Raw genomic sequence first — 13,115 nt, forward strand, 5'->3', positions numbered from 1 at the left:
CTCTTCCTGTCTGCAGCCCTGTCACCCAGTGACTACAGCCTTTTTGTATCATTTTAAATGTTTCTCACATATTCACCAAGAGGACAGAAGGTAACAGGAAAACCCACCCATCTGCTGCATACCAGCAAAGTGGATGTTGTGAGTAATACAAGATTGTCCTCAGATTGTCCTATAACAGCTCTGGTTTCAGGAATAGTCACGTGTAATTGTGGAAACAATTGTGGAATTATTGAAACTGAAATTTTAGAAAAGATTCCCCACTATGTAAGGGACACACAGAGGCACAACTTTTCATATTTTGCATCAGCCATGGGGATGGCTGGTCAGGACATAATTGATAATGTTCTTTTATGTTGGTACTGGCTCTTGACACAGGGTATGTTATCCTTATTGGCATCTTGACTCGGGTTATCCATGGTGACTTTATGTAAATTGTGAAAATCTGGGTAAAAAAAACACTATCTACAAAAATGACCTGTGATGAGGCTCAGAGAACAGATCTGTACCATGTGAACTGTCCCATCCCCTGCAGGGTGGACAGAGGTGGGCTCTGGGAAAACAGAGCTGTCCAGAGTCAGGAACTTGTTTGTTAATCTGTGGAGAGGGAGGCTCCAGCTCTGAGGGCTGAACAAATATTTGCTGTTATGGATTAACTTGAGTTCCAGGCTGTCATGGCGGCAGGAGGACGATCTGGCTGTTTTTGCACGGCCCACCCCAGTAAGTCCTCTTCGAGGCAGGTCTGTGAGGGGTGCTGAGCAGGGTGAGGGTGGGATACTAGAGCAAGAGTTCTAGAGGCTGGGGAAACCTGGAGTTAAGGGCAATCAGGGCTTATGCACTGGCTAGGACAGGCACTGGTTAGCGTTCTTCCTGTCTGGGGGCCACCGTTCACAGGATCCCACTCATATGCCTACTATCCAGACTCTGGGACAGGTGAAAATGATGTTAGGGTCTCTGAAGCTGAGGGTCATCACCAGAGGAAGCTAGGAGCTCAAAGCTCCCCACTGTCCCCACCCCCACCTCTGGGGTATCTGATTTTAAATAAATGCCAGAAATAATCTCTGAGGGAGGTTATTGGAGGTGCAGATGAGAAGATTGGTTAACCCACTCAGTGTGGTCTTGGGGAATAGAACTATCTCTGTGGCCTTGTGGGGCACCTCTGGTTTGGGGTTTGAGGTTTGGGGTAAAAAATCCAGGCCTAGAGTCACACAGATCTGGCTATCACACAGAGCTCTGCTATCTCCAATGTTTCTAAACTTTTTTGGGGGGCCACACCCGTTTGATGCTCAGGGATTACTCCTGGCTAAGCGCTCAGAAATTGCCCCTGGCTTGGGGGACCATAGGGACGCCGGGGGATCTAACCACGGTCCTTCCTTGGCTAGCGTTTGCAAGGCAGACACCTTACCTCTAGCGCCACCTCGCCGGCCCCAATTTCTAAATTTTTGAGAAGCTGCATAATGTCTGCTGAGCCCTAATTTATTTAGAAATGGAGTGACAACTTTGGGAGGTGTTGAGCCCTTAAACTAATAGCAAATGTTTACTAAACATTTTACTAAATATTTGCTATAAGCATGGCATATTTTTAGAACTCTAAATAGATGAAGTAATTTAATTTTCATAGTAATTCTGGTAAGCAGAAATGTAGTTGTGTTTTTTATCAATTTTATAAATGAGAAAAGACAGGCATGGAACTGTTCGGTTTCTTGCCCAATGCTACTGTTCTAGAGCTGAGATTTGCAGTTTATCTGGCATGGTGGCCTGGCCTCTGAACTATACAAAAATTGCATGAAGGGCAATGTGAGTGTCCAAGAAAGATTAGCTAATATTCTTAGCCTGATCTTACATCAGCACAAGCACCACCTACCAGCTTTTACAGAAGATGGGAGCAAGGGAGGCCATGATTATTTTGGGCCATCTGCCAAGCACCTCTATGCTGAGCCCTCTTTGATCCTCACTAGGACCTCATACTCAGTCACTTTCTCTCTTCATCTTCAGTCTCAGAGCCAGTGATGTGGCTTTAGTCAAACAGAATGAAGGTGATCTATGTACCAGGTGGCTCTCTATGCCAGCCCCATCCTTTGCCCTGACAACAGCAGGCAGGAGATGCCTTTGTATTATCTCCCACATGGGGGTGGGCTTGTGGGCCTGCTGGAAGCTCAGGAGTCCTTCTCAGACAGGTGTCAGCAACTTCAGAATGTGGCCGCTTGCAAGCCTTGTACTGCTGCTGACCCTCTGGGGAATTTCCGGCACACCTGCTTCTCTTGGTAAGGCCAACTGGGACCCTGGGAGAAGAACTTGATAAAACCTTTTCTGGAACCTGTCCAGGCCTTCATGCCTTTTACCATCTCCTGTGAGCCTGTGGGGAGACAGGAGTGGGGCAGGTGGTGAATGAATGAATAATAGTCCCATGGAGGCTCTCCTGGGACACAGGGGTTTAGAGTGTATCACCATCTTTAGTGTGGTGGAGAGTCTGCTGTGATTTCCTAGAGCTTTTGATTGCACCTAGGAGAATGGGTTACAGGGTTCCCTGGGTCTTCTATTTCCATCTACTCTCTCTGACTGACTAAAGATCCAGGACACAGTCCCACTGCCCTGAGACTACTCCTAAGTGTACATGTGGAGCTCTCTTGCCTTGCCCCTTCCCCTGGATCCCCTTTCTCCACTATCCAGAAGTAGTGTCTGTAGGAGAGAAATGAGCTTCCTGTTCTACTCCAAAGCCTGGTTTACTTAAGGAAATAAGCCATCTTTCTGGGCTGATTGACAGTTGACAATTGATTCCCCTGGCTAGGCCCAACCCCATAAAGCTTTCCCTTCTTGAGGATGCATTTTCTGGTCTTTGCATTCATTTACTATACTGAAGCTCTCTAATTCAGTCCCCCGGCTCACTCCTTTTCAACTTGGCTTCTGTTTCCTCTTGTCTAAAGACACATCTCAGAGCCCAGGAGACATTTGGTGCTGCTCACTGTGTGGCAGGGGCTGGCTTCCCACTGTGTTTGGCCAATGGAAGGGATCTTCAGGAGTGGGGAAGTGAAAGGGGGGAAGGAGGATTGGGCCAAGCTGAGTCAAAATGAGGGGAATTCAACTTTACAGTCTTGATAAAAACAATATATGGTACGTATCATTGATGCTCTTTTCTATGCCAGGTAACTATGAACATATCTCTTTGGTATATAAGTGTGAGTGTGTATGTTTCTCTGTGTATGTGTGTGGGTATGCCTGCAGTAAAAGGGCCTCATACATGTAAGCATTGGGACCATCTCATTGTATGATAGGTAAATTGAGGTTTATAGATGTAACACTATAGTTCACCTAGAAGTCAGAAGAAGTTCAGAGGAAGATTTGAATGGCTGTTTCCTGTCCTCTGTTTCAATATTGGCTTATGTGGCAGGAAATAGAAGAACTGGAGTATTGCCACCAGGTGGTCCACTTCAGGCCTCTGGACCAAATGGGTCCCCCTGTTCCCCCACTAGACTCAGTGTTCTACAGCAGTGAGAGTGCCCACCAGGTGCTGCGCATCCGCAAACGTGCCAACACCTTCCTGGAGGAGCTCCGGGCCAGCAACCTGGAGCGGGAATGCATCGAGGAGATCTGTGACTTCGAGGAGGCCCAAGAGATTTTCCAAGATGTGGATAAAACTGTAAGACTCCTGTCACTGGATCTAGAGGGAAAGATGACAACTGACAGGCAGAGGATAGAGCAGCAGACTGGACCCCAGGGCATGAGGGAAGCCTTTTTTTCTCTTAGCTTTGAGGGACAAAAAGCAGGCTAAGGAGGTTGTTGAGTCACGGCCCATATGACTGTGAGGAGTAGAGCTCTGCAATCAGCTTTAGAAGGAGAACACTTTGGTGCCTTCAACTGACTCCTCCCTTGCCTTCCATAGTTCATTCCTCCTTGCCTGTGCCTTTCCTGGCTGGTCCCTAGATAGATAGAAGTTTCTATCTTTGCTGGTGCCCAGGCCCCTGCTGAGCAGGTTGTGTATGACCTGACCATGCTCTGTCCACATATTATTTGTTCTGGAGAGCAGCAGATGGAACTTCTTTAAAAGCAGTCCCTGTTGCCATAGGTTGTTTTGCTTGTGAAAATGTTTTACTTGGGGTAGAACCTAGGGCCTCACACATGCAAGGCTAAGTCTCTACTACTGAGACATATCATTCAGCTTAATTTTCTTATTTGGAGGGGGTAGAATGGGATTCATAAGCAGTGCTTAGGGGGCCCATGGGTCACTCCTGGTGATACTTGACCTGGGGCTGCTTCAGCTCAAGGCAACCCTGGGGTATGCTCTGGAACCATGCAGAGCAGAGATGCAAGGCAGTTGCTCTCTAGTACTTTGAGCCATATCCACAGTCCCTGGCCCAAATGTTTGAACAGAAATCTGTGTTTCACCACATTGTGCTGGTGTTCACTTGCAGGAGATTCAGGCTGAGTCAGCACCACTCCTGATGTCTGAGCAGTCCTGGAAAGCTGGGCTGAGTGATAAGGGACTGCAAGGGGACAAAACAGCCTTCCATTACAGTGACCTTCTATGGTTGCAGACAGTCTTGAGCACAGCTTCCTGCTGTAGGGCAACACCGTGTTGTTCAAGGGTCGCAGTGTAGATAAGGGGTCACAGAGGAACTTGGCTGATTCTTGGGACAGAGACACCAAAGCCTTCTTTCCCCTGCCACTTGGAGACTGCCCTCTTTCCCTGGGTTAGACCCCTAAGCTGCCCTGTGGGACCCCCCGAGGCAACCAGTTGATGGCCCCTGATGAAGCTTCTCTCCACAGCTGACTTTTTGGTCTAAATACCATGGTGAGTGCACTCCCGACTCTTGGCCCTAATGGGGTCTCTGCACCGTTTGGGGGCCAGGGAGGGGACTGGCGGTACCAGTGACAATGCCACCCTCATCCCACGCTGCAGACGAGGATCAGTGCTCAACAACGCTCCAGGAGCACCCGTGCCACAGCCCATGCTGTGGCCATGGCAGGTGCATCGACGGCATCGGTGGCTTCAGCTGCGACTGCAACCAGGGCTGGGAGGGACGCTACTGCGCACACGGTGAGCTGTTAGTGGAGGCGCCGATTCCCAGAACGGGGAGGGCGCAGCCCAAGGGTAGCTTCAAGGGCGCTGTGTCACAAGATGGCCCTACTATGCCCCGCAGAGGTGCGCTTCTCTAACTGCTCCATAGACAACGGAGACTGCGCGCACTATTGCCTGGAGGAGTCGGGTCACCGCCGCTGCAAGTGCGCGCCTGGCTATCAGCTAGCGGAAGATGGCTTGCAGTGCCAGCCCACAGGTGAATCTGTCGGGGTTTGGGGTGGGGGATTACGGGGGCTATCTGCGGTTGAGCGAGGACAGGCTGCATTCTTTAAAGGGAGGCTCCAGGCAGCTGTGCTTGCCTGTTTTCTCTTGCCCACTCTCAATTGGATCACTCCATTAGACGGGGCTCAACTCGCTAACTCTGACAGATTACAGCCTCTCTATCTATCTATCCATTTAGCCTGGCTTTTCGTTCCAAAAGCCCCTGTCCACGATCCTACTCCATCTGTTTACCTTTGGTTTTTCAGGAGAGTCAGGAACTGTGTGATTTTGCCTCCTTTTCTATTTTTTTCCTGGATTAAATTTCTATGAAGTAGTCTGGGGAAATAGCAGAGTGCTTAAGGTGTTTGCTTGCTTAGTATACTGACAACCTGGCTTGGCTCCCTGGCATCCCATATGGTCCCCCGAAAACCACCAAGAGTAATTCCTGAGCACAGAGTTAGGAGTAACCCTTGAGCACTTCCAGAGGTGACCTAAAAACAGGAAAATAGAAAATTTTATTTCTTCCCCTCTCTTCGTGGTTCATGTCTGTCTGTGTGTTTGCCTGTCTATATCTATCTATCTGTCTGTCTATTTGTCTTTCCGTCTGTCGTTTTGTTGCTATTGTTTTGTGGTGCTTGGCTTTGAACTCAGGTCTGGCCTGTGCTATACTGCTGAGTCACATTTCCAGCCTCCTACCACTTTAAATTCGAATCTTTTTTTATTTTTTTATTTTTTTAAATTTGTGTTTCTTCCTTCTTTAAATTCGAATCTTTTTTACTAAATTGTTTCCTAGCTTTGATTTTGAAATAGCGAAAATCACAGGAAGTTGCAAAGAATTGCTTGATGGATCTGTTGCCTGAGAGCTTTTCTTTATGGATTCTAAGGGCACAAGTGATGGATTGATTCAGTCCCCCCTGCCTGGGCCCTTTGCTGCTTTCTTTCTTTCTTTCTTTCTTTCTTTCTTTCTTTCTTTCTTTCTTTCTTTCTTTCTTTCTTTCTTTCTTTCTTTCTTTCTTTCTTTCTTTCTTTCTTTCTTTCTTTCTTTCTTTCTTTCTTTCTTTCTTTCTTTCTTTCTTTCTTTCTTTCTTTCTTTCTTTCTTTCTTTCTTTCTTTCTTTCTTTCTTTCTTTCTTTCTTTCTTTCTTTCTTTCTTTCTTTCTTTCTTTCTTTCTTTCTTTCTTTCTTTCTTTCTTTCTTTCTTTCTTTCTTTCTTTCTTTCTTTCTTTCTTTCTTTCTTTCTTTCTTTCTTTCTTTCTTTCTTTCTTTCTTTTTTTTTTTTTTCGTTTTTTGGTTTTTGGGACACACCCGGCGTTGCTCGGGAGTTCCTCCTGGCTGTCTGCTTAGAAATAGCTCCTGGCAGGCACAGGGGACCATATGGGACACCGGGATTCGAACCAACCACCTTTGGTCCTGGATCGGCTGCTTGCAAGGCAAACGCTACTGTGCTATCTCTCCGGGCCCCTTTGCTGTTTTCTTTTAGGGGAGAGAATTTGGGCCATACTTTAGGCTTACTCCTGACTCTGTGCTCACAGATCACTCCAGATCGTATTTAGGGTATCATATGGGATGCTGGGGCTAGAACCAAGTCAGCCATGTTCGAGACACTGGATATTTTCCTTAGATGACCTACTCTACCATAGAAATCCTTCAGGTTCATATTTGGAGTTGCAGCCTGACTGGGTAGGAGTGGAAGCTGGCATCTGTCCACCCTGAAGAAGTCTTGTGACTTTCACTAACCTTGCACATGTCTCATCTGTGGTGGGGTCTGGTCCCCAGCCCACAGTGTCAGGTTTACTATCCACAAAGAACCCACCTGTAAGCTTCTGTAAGGGTGAAAGGAATGCTGAGCTACTGGTGAGTGCTTGGACAGAAGTCAGGACCCTTGTCATTTCTTTTACAAGCTCTTAGTATTCTGGTCTGCATCCCCAATATACTTCCTTCATCAGAAGCTTGGATGTTTCTGGTATTCTAGGTGTTTGCAAAGTAGCATGTCTGTATACTGTAAACTGTATATCCAATTTTGCTTCCTCGGTTGGTGAACTATGTTAGTGAACTAAGATCACATCTGTTGTTCCCATCTAGAGTGTCACTGTCATTGCATGTCCATTCTCTGTTACTCAATCATTTCTTTGCAGATAGTTCTCTGTGATCTATGCACTACATCAGAATCTTTCTGTCCAGCCAAAATGCCATCATGGGGTAATCTGATAGACTTCCAGCCCTCAGTCCCTGGTACATATTTACTTTCCTTAGAAAAATATTTGAAGCTCTCTGAGGCTTCCTGCCACCTCCTTACCTTTCTTAGGAATTTGGGAGCATCCTACTAGGGAAGAAATGGTGGCTTGTTCTGACTTGTCATTTCTTTGTCACTCGTCACTTACACTGTTTGTTGACTGACCATCTTATCTATTTGAGCATTGCTGGAGTCCTACAATTTAGCAAGCTAACCTGCAAGCTTGAGGCACACAAAGAAGGGAGGGCTGTGTTGAGAGTAGTATGGACAGGTCCTCAATGCCTCCCCTACCCTTAGTAAAGTTCCCTTGTGGGAAGCCAGTTAAACAAGTCGAGAGACGTCGTAAGAACCTGAAGCGTGACACAGAACAAGCAGAACAGATGGATCCACGACTTATCATGGGGAAGATGACTAAATGGGGTGATAGCCCCTGGCAGGTGAGTAGGAGGGCAGTGGCCTATGCATTCCTGACCCTGGAAGCACAGAGTGGGATGGGAAGTGCTGCTATTGCCTGCTGGGGGTGTCAATACCAGGGGTATAGGTTGGAGCCGGGGGGGTTTGAGGAGTAGTTGGGGTCGATGAACAGTCCTAACAGAGATGGGGGAGGTAGGGGAGGGAAAGACTGCAGAATTAAATTCTGAGCTAAAGAGCCAAAAAGTTAACACTGTTTTATTAGAGGTCTGGCTTAGGGAGAGGACCAGGAGAGTCACAATCCCTTTGCCATACCACCTTTCGAGTTTCACCACCAGAGCTGATACTTGATCCCCCTAAGAGGCCTTGGGGCTATGGTCCCCAAGTAAACAGCAAAATAACTAGAATAGAGTGCTTGCAGGACAAGGGTGGAGCAAAGTCCAGTGGGATGCTCATGGCATCCTGGCATCTTTAGAAAGCATCCTAAAGACCTGAAGCTACTCTGTGCCTCAGAGAGGCAAAGAATTCTCTTGGTGTCATGAGAAAGACACTAGGAATAGTGTCAAAGGACAAAGGCAGCAAGGTACAGTGGAACGAACAGGCCACCTCCAAAGAACATTCTAAATAGAAAGTGCTGAGGAGAGCTCTACATCAGGACTCATGAGACCAGGGAAGCCAGGAAAGATGAGTTTGTGCTTCTAGTGCTTCAGGTTAGCAAATCTAAGATGGTGGGGCTATGCTGAGACTGGGAAGCCTGCCTCAGGTTGCTAAAACTGTGCTATCATTAACTCAACCTTTTCTAGGTGATCCTGCTGGACTCAAAAAAGAAGCTGGTCTGTGGAGCAGTGCTCATCCATACGTTCTGGGTGCTGACAGCGGCCCACTGCTTTGAAAACACGAAGAAACTCACTGTCAGGCTAGGTGTGCTGGGGCCACCAGAGACCTCAGGAAGGGGTGATACCAGACAGGCTCACTAGGTTTGGAGGTCCTAACAATACAGCTCAAAGTAGAACACTTACCTGGCATGTGTGAGGCCCTGGGTTTGATCTCAACACTGCAAGCCCTCATCCCTCAGTACTACCTGCTGTGCTTCTAGTGGCTGCTGAGTACTGCCTGGTGGCATTGGGCTATGCACTGTTTATGGCTCTGCTATGAACATTTCCAGCATTGACCTAAGCACTGCATACTCAGGCCTGTGCAGTGGAAAGTGACTCCTGGCCCCTTAGCAACACAGGGTGGTGTTCTTATAAAAAAGAAGAGGTTTCCTAAGCTTCATGCAAAGAATTTGGGGCAAAGAGTTTTGGTGTGCACAGACTCCAGCATTCGTGTGGTGGGATTTTATAGAGTAAAACCTTCTGTTTGTCATCTGGGAACTCTTTCAAAGCTGTGCCTTGATACTTCTATACAGTTGTATTGTGTGTTAGGGGGTTGTACACATGGGTGCTTCTTCACTCATGTGGAACATGCTGTGTGTAGGCTACTAGAACCATTGGGTGCAGAGATTCACAAAGTCTCCACAGGGCCTGGGCCCCTGGCTTCATACGGTGGGACCCTAGCTTCTGCATAGCAGCTTTTGGCTTCCCAGTGTGAGGCAGGTGGAGGGGTGTCCACAACCATAAAAAAAAATAAAAAGATGTTTTGGATATGAGCATATAAATCATCTCTCCAGTGTAAGCAATGACCTGTGAACTCTTGCAGTTTTGCATCGAATCTGCCCCCTCCCTTTAAAGATAAGCACTTTTTGTCTTGTTTTGTTTTTGGATCACACTGGCGGCACTCAGGAGTTACTTCTGGCTCTGCACTTAGAAATTACTCCTGGCAGACTCGGAGGGCCATATGGAATGCCAGGGATCGAATCCGGGTTTACTGTGTGCAAGGCAAACTCCCTACCCACCGTGCTATCAGCTCCAGATGGACACTTTTCTTTTCCCAGTTGAATTTATTTATTTATTGGTTGATTGATTGATTTTTGGGTCACACCCGGCAGTGCTCAGGGGTTACTCCTGGCTCTGCACTTAGAAATCGCTCCTGGCAGGCTCGGGGGACCTGTCCTGGATTGGCTGCGTGCAAGGCAAACACCCTACAGCTGTGCTATCTCTCTGGCTCACATTTTTTAACTTTTAATTTTGTTTTGGGGCCCCCCACACAGGCTTACTCCCAGCTCTATATTAAGAGACCACTTCTGGTGGTGTTTGGGAGACCATCTGGGGTGCTGGAGATAGAACCCAAGTCAGCCACATGCAAGGCAAGCACTCTGTCCATATTATTTCTCTGGCTCCTGCTTATAGTTTTCCATCAGTCCCCTTACAGAAACTGCTGGCCTTGCCTGAGAAGATCTTGTTTCTTGTGTGTGTCATCCAGATCTTTCTACCTGGCAGAACCCTTGTCCCAAGAGCTCTTCTCTGTGTGTTTTGCTGGTCCTGCCTTGTTCGCCCTCAGCCCATCTTTCATATCCCTCAGCCTTGTGCTCTGGTACGGACATGCCAGATCGTTGCCTGCTCTATACTGATAAGAATCTTGTTTCGCCAGCTGCCCTAATACCATGTTCCCTTTGTGAGTCTACTCTGTACCCTGAGTTTCCAGGGAATAAAGAGGACCCACATATTGCTCCAGTCATGAGTAAGCCCTGAATTCACAACTACCTTCTACCTCCCTTTGTGTCACCCCTCCAGGCCATTACCCTATAGAAACCTGAGATTCAGGCATGTTTAGGGTGACCACTTCTGCCCTCTACCAGGGCGGAGGACATCTCCCAGGTCCACGTTGACAGCCCCCTCTGTCTTTCAGGGGAGTATAACCTGCGGCGCTGGGAGAACACGGAGGTGGACATAAATATCCAGGAGATCTTCATCCACCCCAACTACAGCCAGAAAACCACAGACAACGACATAGCGCTGCTCTACCTAGCACAGCCCGCCCCGCTCTCGCAAAACATTGTGCCCATCTGCCTCCCCGACAAAGGCCTCTCGGAGCGTGAGCTCACGCAGGTGGGCCAGGAGACGGTGGTGACCGGCTGGGGCTTCCGCAGCGAGACCAGCAAGAACCGCACCTCCATACTCAACTTCATCCAGATTCCCGTGGCATCGCACAGCGAGTGCATCCAGGTCATGCAAAACCGAGTCACGGAGAACATGCTTTGCGCAGGCATCCTGGGGGACCCTCGGGATGCCTGTGAGGGCGACAGTGGGGGTCCTATGGTTGCCGCTTTCCAGGACACTTGGTTCTTGGTGGGCCTGGTGAGTTGGGGCGAGGGCTGTGGGCGCCTGCATAACTATGGTGTCTACACAAAAGTCAGCCGCTACCTTGACTGGATCCATGACCACATCAGAACCAAGGAGCACCAATTCCAGAACCAGTCCGGCTAATGCCCCTCATGCTGGCCCTGCACCACTTTTGGAATGGGGGCTGGGCTGTTGAATGACAGTATGTGGGGGCATTAAAGGGATCAAGCACGCCAGAGCTTTCCTGTCTTTCCTATGTGCTTTCTGGGATAGGTTCTGGAGGAAAGTAGCCTGTATTGAGCACCTATTGCAAATGCCACATGCTTGGAACAGAATTTTATTTATGCCTGAAGTCCCTCTGGGGGGTTAGGGAAGAGCAAGTTTTGTGTAGCCTGAAACAGATAATGTTTGTATAAAAAAATTTTTTTAGGGGCCGGAGAGATAGCGTGGAGGTAAGGCATTTGCCTTACATCCAGAAGGACGGTGGTTCAAATACCGGCATCCCATATGGTCCCCTGTGCCCGCCAGGGGCAATTTCTGAGCCCAGAGCCAGGAGTAACCTCTGAGCACTGCCGGGTGTGACCCAAAAACCAAAAAAAAAAAAAAAAATTTTTTTTTTTGTTTTGTTTTTAAAGTGACCATAAAATTTAAAGCCCTTTGCAGGAATTTGGAAGAAGGAATGTGTGAAAATCAGGGAGCCTGAGACCAAAACTTTATAAGTAAACCCAAACAAGGAGGTAGAAGTTTTTAGCTCATACTGCACAGGAGGGAACTGAAGTTCAGGAAAGCTACTATGGGGGAGCCAAGGTTCTAATTTAGGTCTGACTCACAAACCCAGATGCTCCTCTTTATTCTTAGCTGTCCGTGCACCTGCTGATCTGGGAAGGCATCGTTGGCCATATAACCAGAACCCCTGAAGGTGTGACTTCAACCAGAGTGAATTCACAGCTGATGGAGCTGTGTATTTGAGATTCAAGACTTAGCAGGCACTCACACTCACAAACACAAAGATAAAATAAGAAACTGAGGAAAAGAAAAAAAATGGATGGTCGTGAGACAAAGCCAGGACAGCTTACAGTCTTAAAATTAGTCTATATGTTGCTTGAAGCAAGTCACTTAGCTTCCACTTTAATAACTGAAGTGATGAGATGTATCTACACTTGCACACAAACACATACACACACACGAGAGAGAGAGAGAGAGAGAGAGAGAGAGAGAGAGAGAATGAGTGAGAGAGATTTCAAAAAAAGTTCACAGGCTGCATAAAACTTGCTCTTCCCTAACCCCCAGTTCCGAACCCCTTCACAGATTCTGATTTAATTGATTTAGTTTGGAGAACACCAACATAATATGTGAAGCTCTCTATATAATTATACATATATTTTGCTACCACATCTGGTGATACTCAGGGCTAACTCCTGAGTGCACTCAGGAATTACTCCTGGGTACTCAGGGAACCATATGCAATGTTGAGATCAAATCTGGTTCTTTGAAGTGCAAATCTAATCCCTTACTCACTGAATTATTGCTCCAGTCCTCTCCAGATCATTTTAATGTTGAAAATTACTGCAGTTGGTGTCTCTTGGGGCCTTTTCTACTTGAGTAGGCATGAGTCCTTAGGGTCCCAGGGTCAATGATAATGAAGAGCAGCACTTTTAGCAAGTATAGCACTACTCTAAAGTGGAAAGATTTAATGAGATGATAACTGGTTCTGACAACCATTCAGAATCCAAGGTGGTAATTACAAATCAGAAAAAACAAAGTTTTTCTCTGTGCAAGCACAGAAAAGGAGGTATGCATGAGATGAGGTACCTTGTACCCTTCTCTTTCTGTGCACTGGAAAAATGGAGGGGCAGGACAGTGAGAGGTGGATAGAAGCCAATCCTAGGGCTAATTAGTGCATGTGCTATGTCTTCATTTGCATTGTTGAATGACTTTGAGAGGGACGGTGTTCTGGAGGTGTTTGGCCCTGTTAA

At 47.3% G+C, this 13,115-nt stretch overlaps 1 protein-coding gene across 1 annotated transcript; it reads left to right on the plus strand.

Moving 5' to 3' along the window:
- Positions 1 to 532: 532 nt before the first annotated feature.
- On the plus strand, positions 533 to 11,365 carry PROC (protein C, inactivator of coagulation factors Va and VIIIa). The gene is made up of 9 exons (XM_049773133.1): positions 533 to 717; positions 2,175 to 2,261; positions 3,468 to 3,634; positions 4,762 to 4,786; positions 4,895 to 5,032; positions 5,136 to 5,270; positions 7,805 to 7,944; positions 8,722 to 8,839; positions 10,706 to 11,365. The coding sequence occupies exons 1-9, from the start codon at positions 672 to 674 to the stop codon at positions 11,281 to 11,283; spliced, it is 1,434 nt and encodes a 477-aa protein (XP_049629090.1). The 5' UTR covers positions 533 to 671; the 3' UTR covers positions 11,284 to 11,365.
- Positions 11,366 to 13,115: the final 1,750 nt, after the last annotated feature.

The sequence above is a fragment of the Suncus etruscus genome, chromosome 5 (genome assembly GCF_024139225.1).
Source record: "Suncus etruscus isolate mSunEtr1 chromosome 5, mSunEtr1.pri.cur, whole genome shotgun sequence".
NCBI lineage: Eukaryota > Metazoa > Chordata > Mammalia > Eulipotyphla > Soricidae > Suncus > Suncus etruscus.

What these genes read in the sequence shown, in the direction of transcription:
- PROC (XM_049773133.1), top strand. Translation starts at nt 672, where the DNA reads ATGGCGGCAGGAGGACGATCTGGCTGTTTTTGCACGGCCCACCCCA. An exon ending in CGGCACACCTGCTTCTCTTG is followed by an intron (nt 2,262 to 3,467) that starts GTAAGGCCAACT and finishes TTCCCCCACTAG; the next exon opens with ACTCAGTGTTCTACAGCAGT. An exon ending in GAAACTCACTGTCAGGCTAG is followed by an intron (nt 8,840 to 10,705) that starts GTGTGCTGGGGC and finishes TCTGTCTTTCAG; the next exon opens with GGGAGTATAACCTGCGGCGC.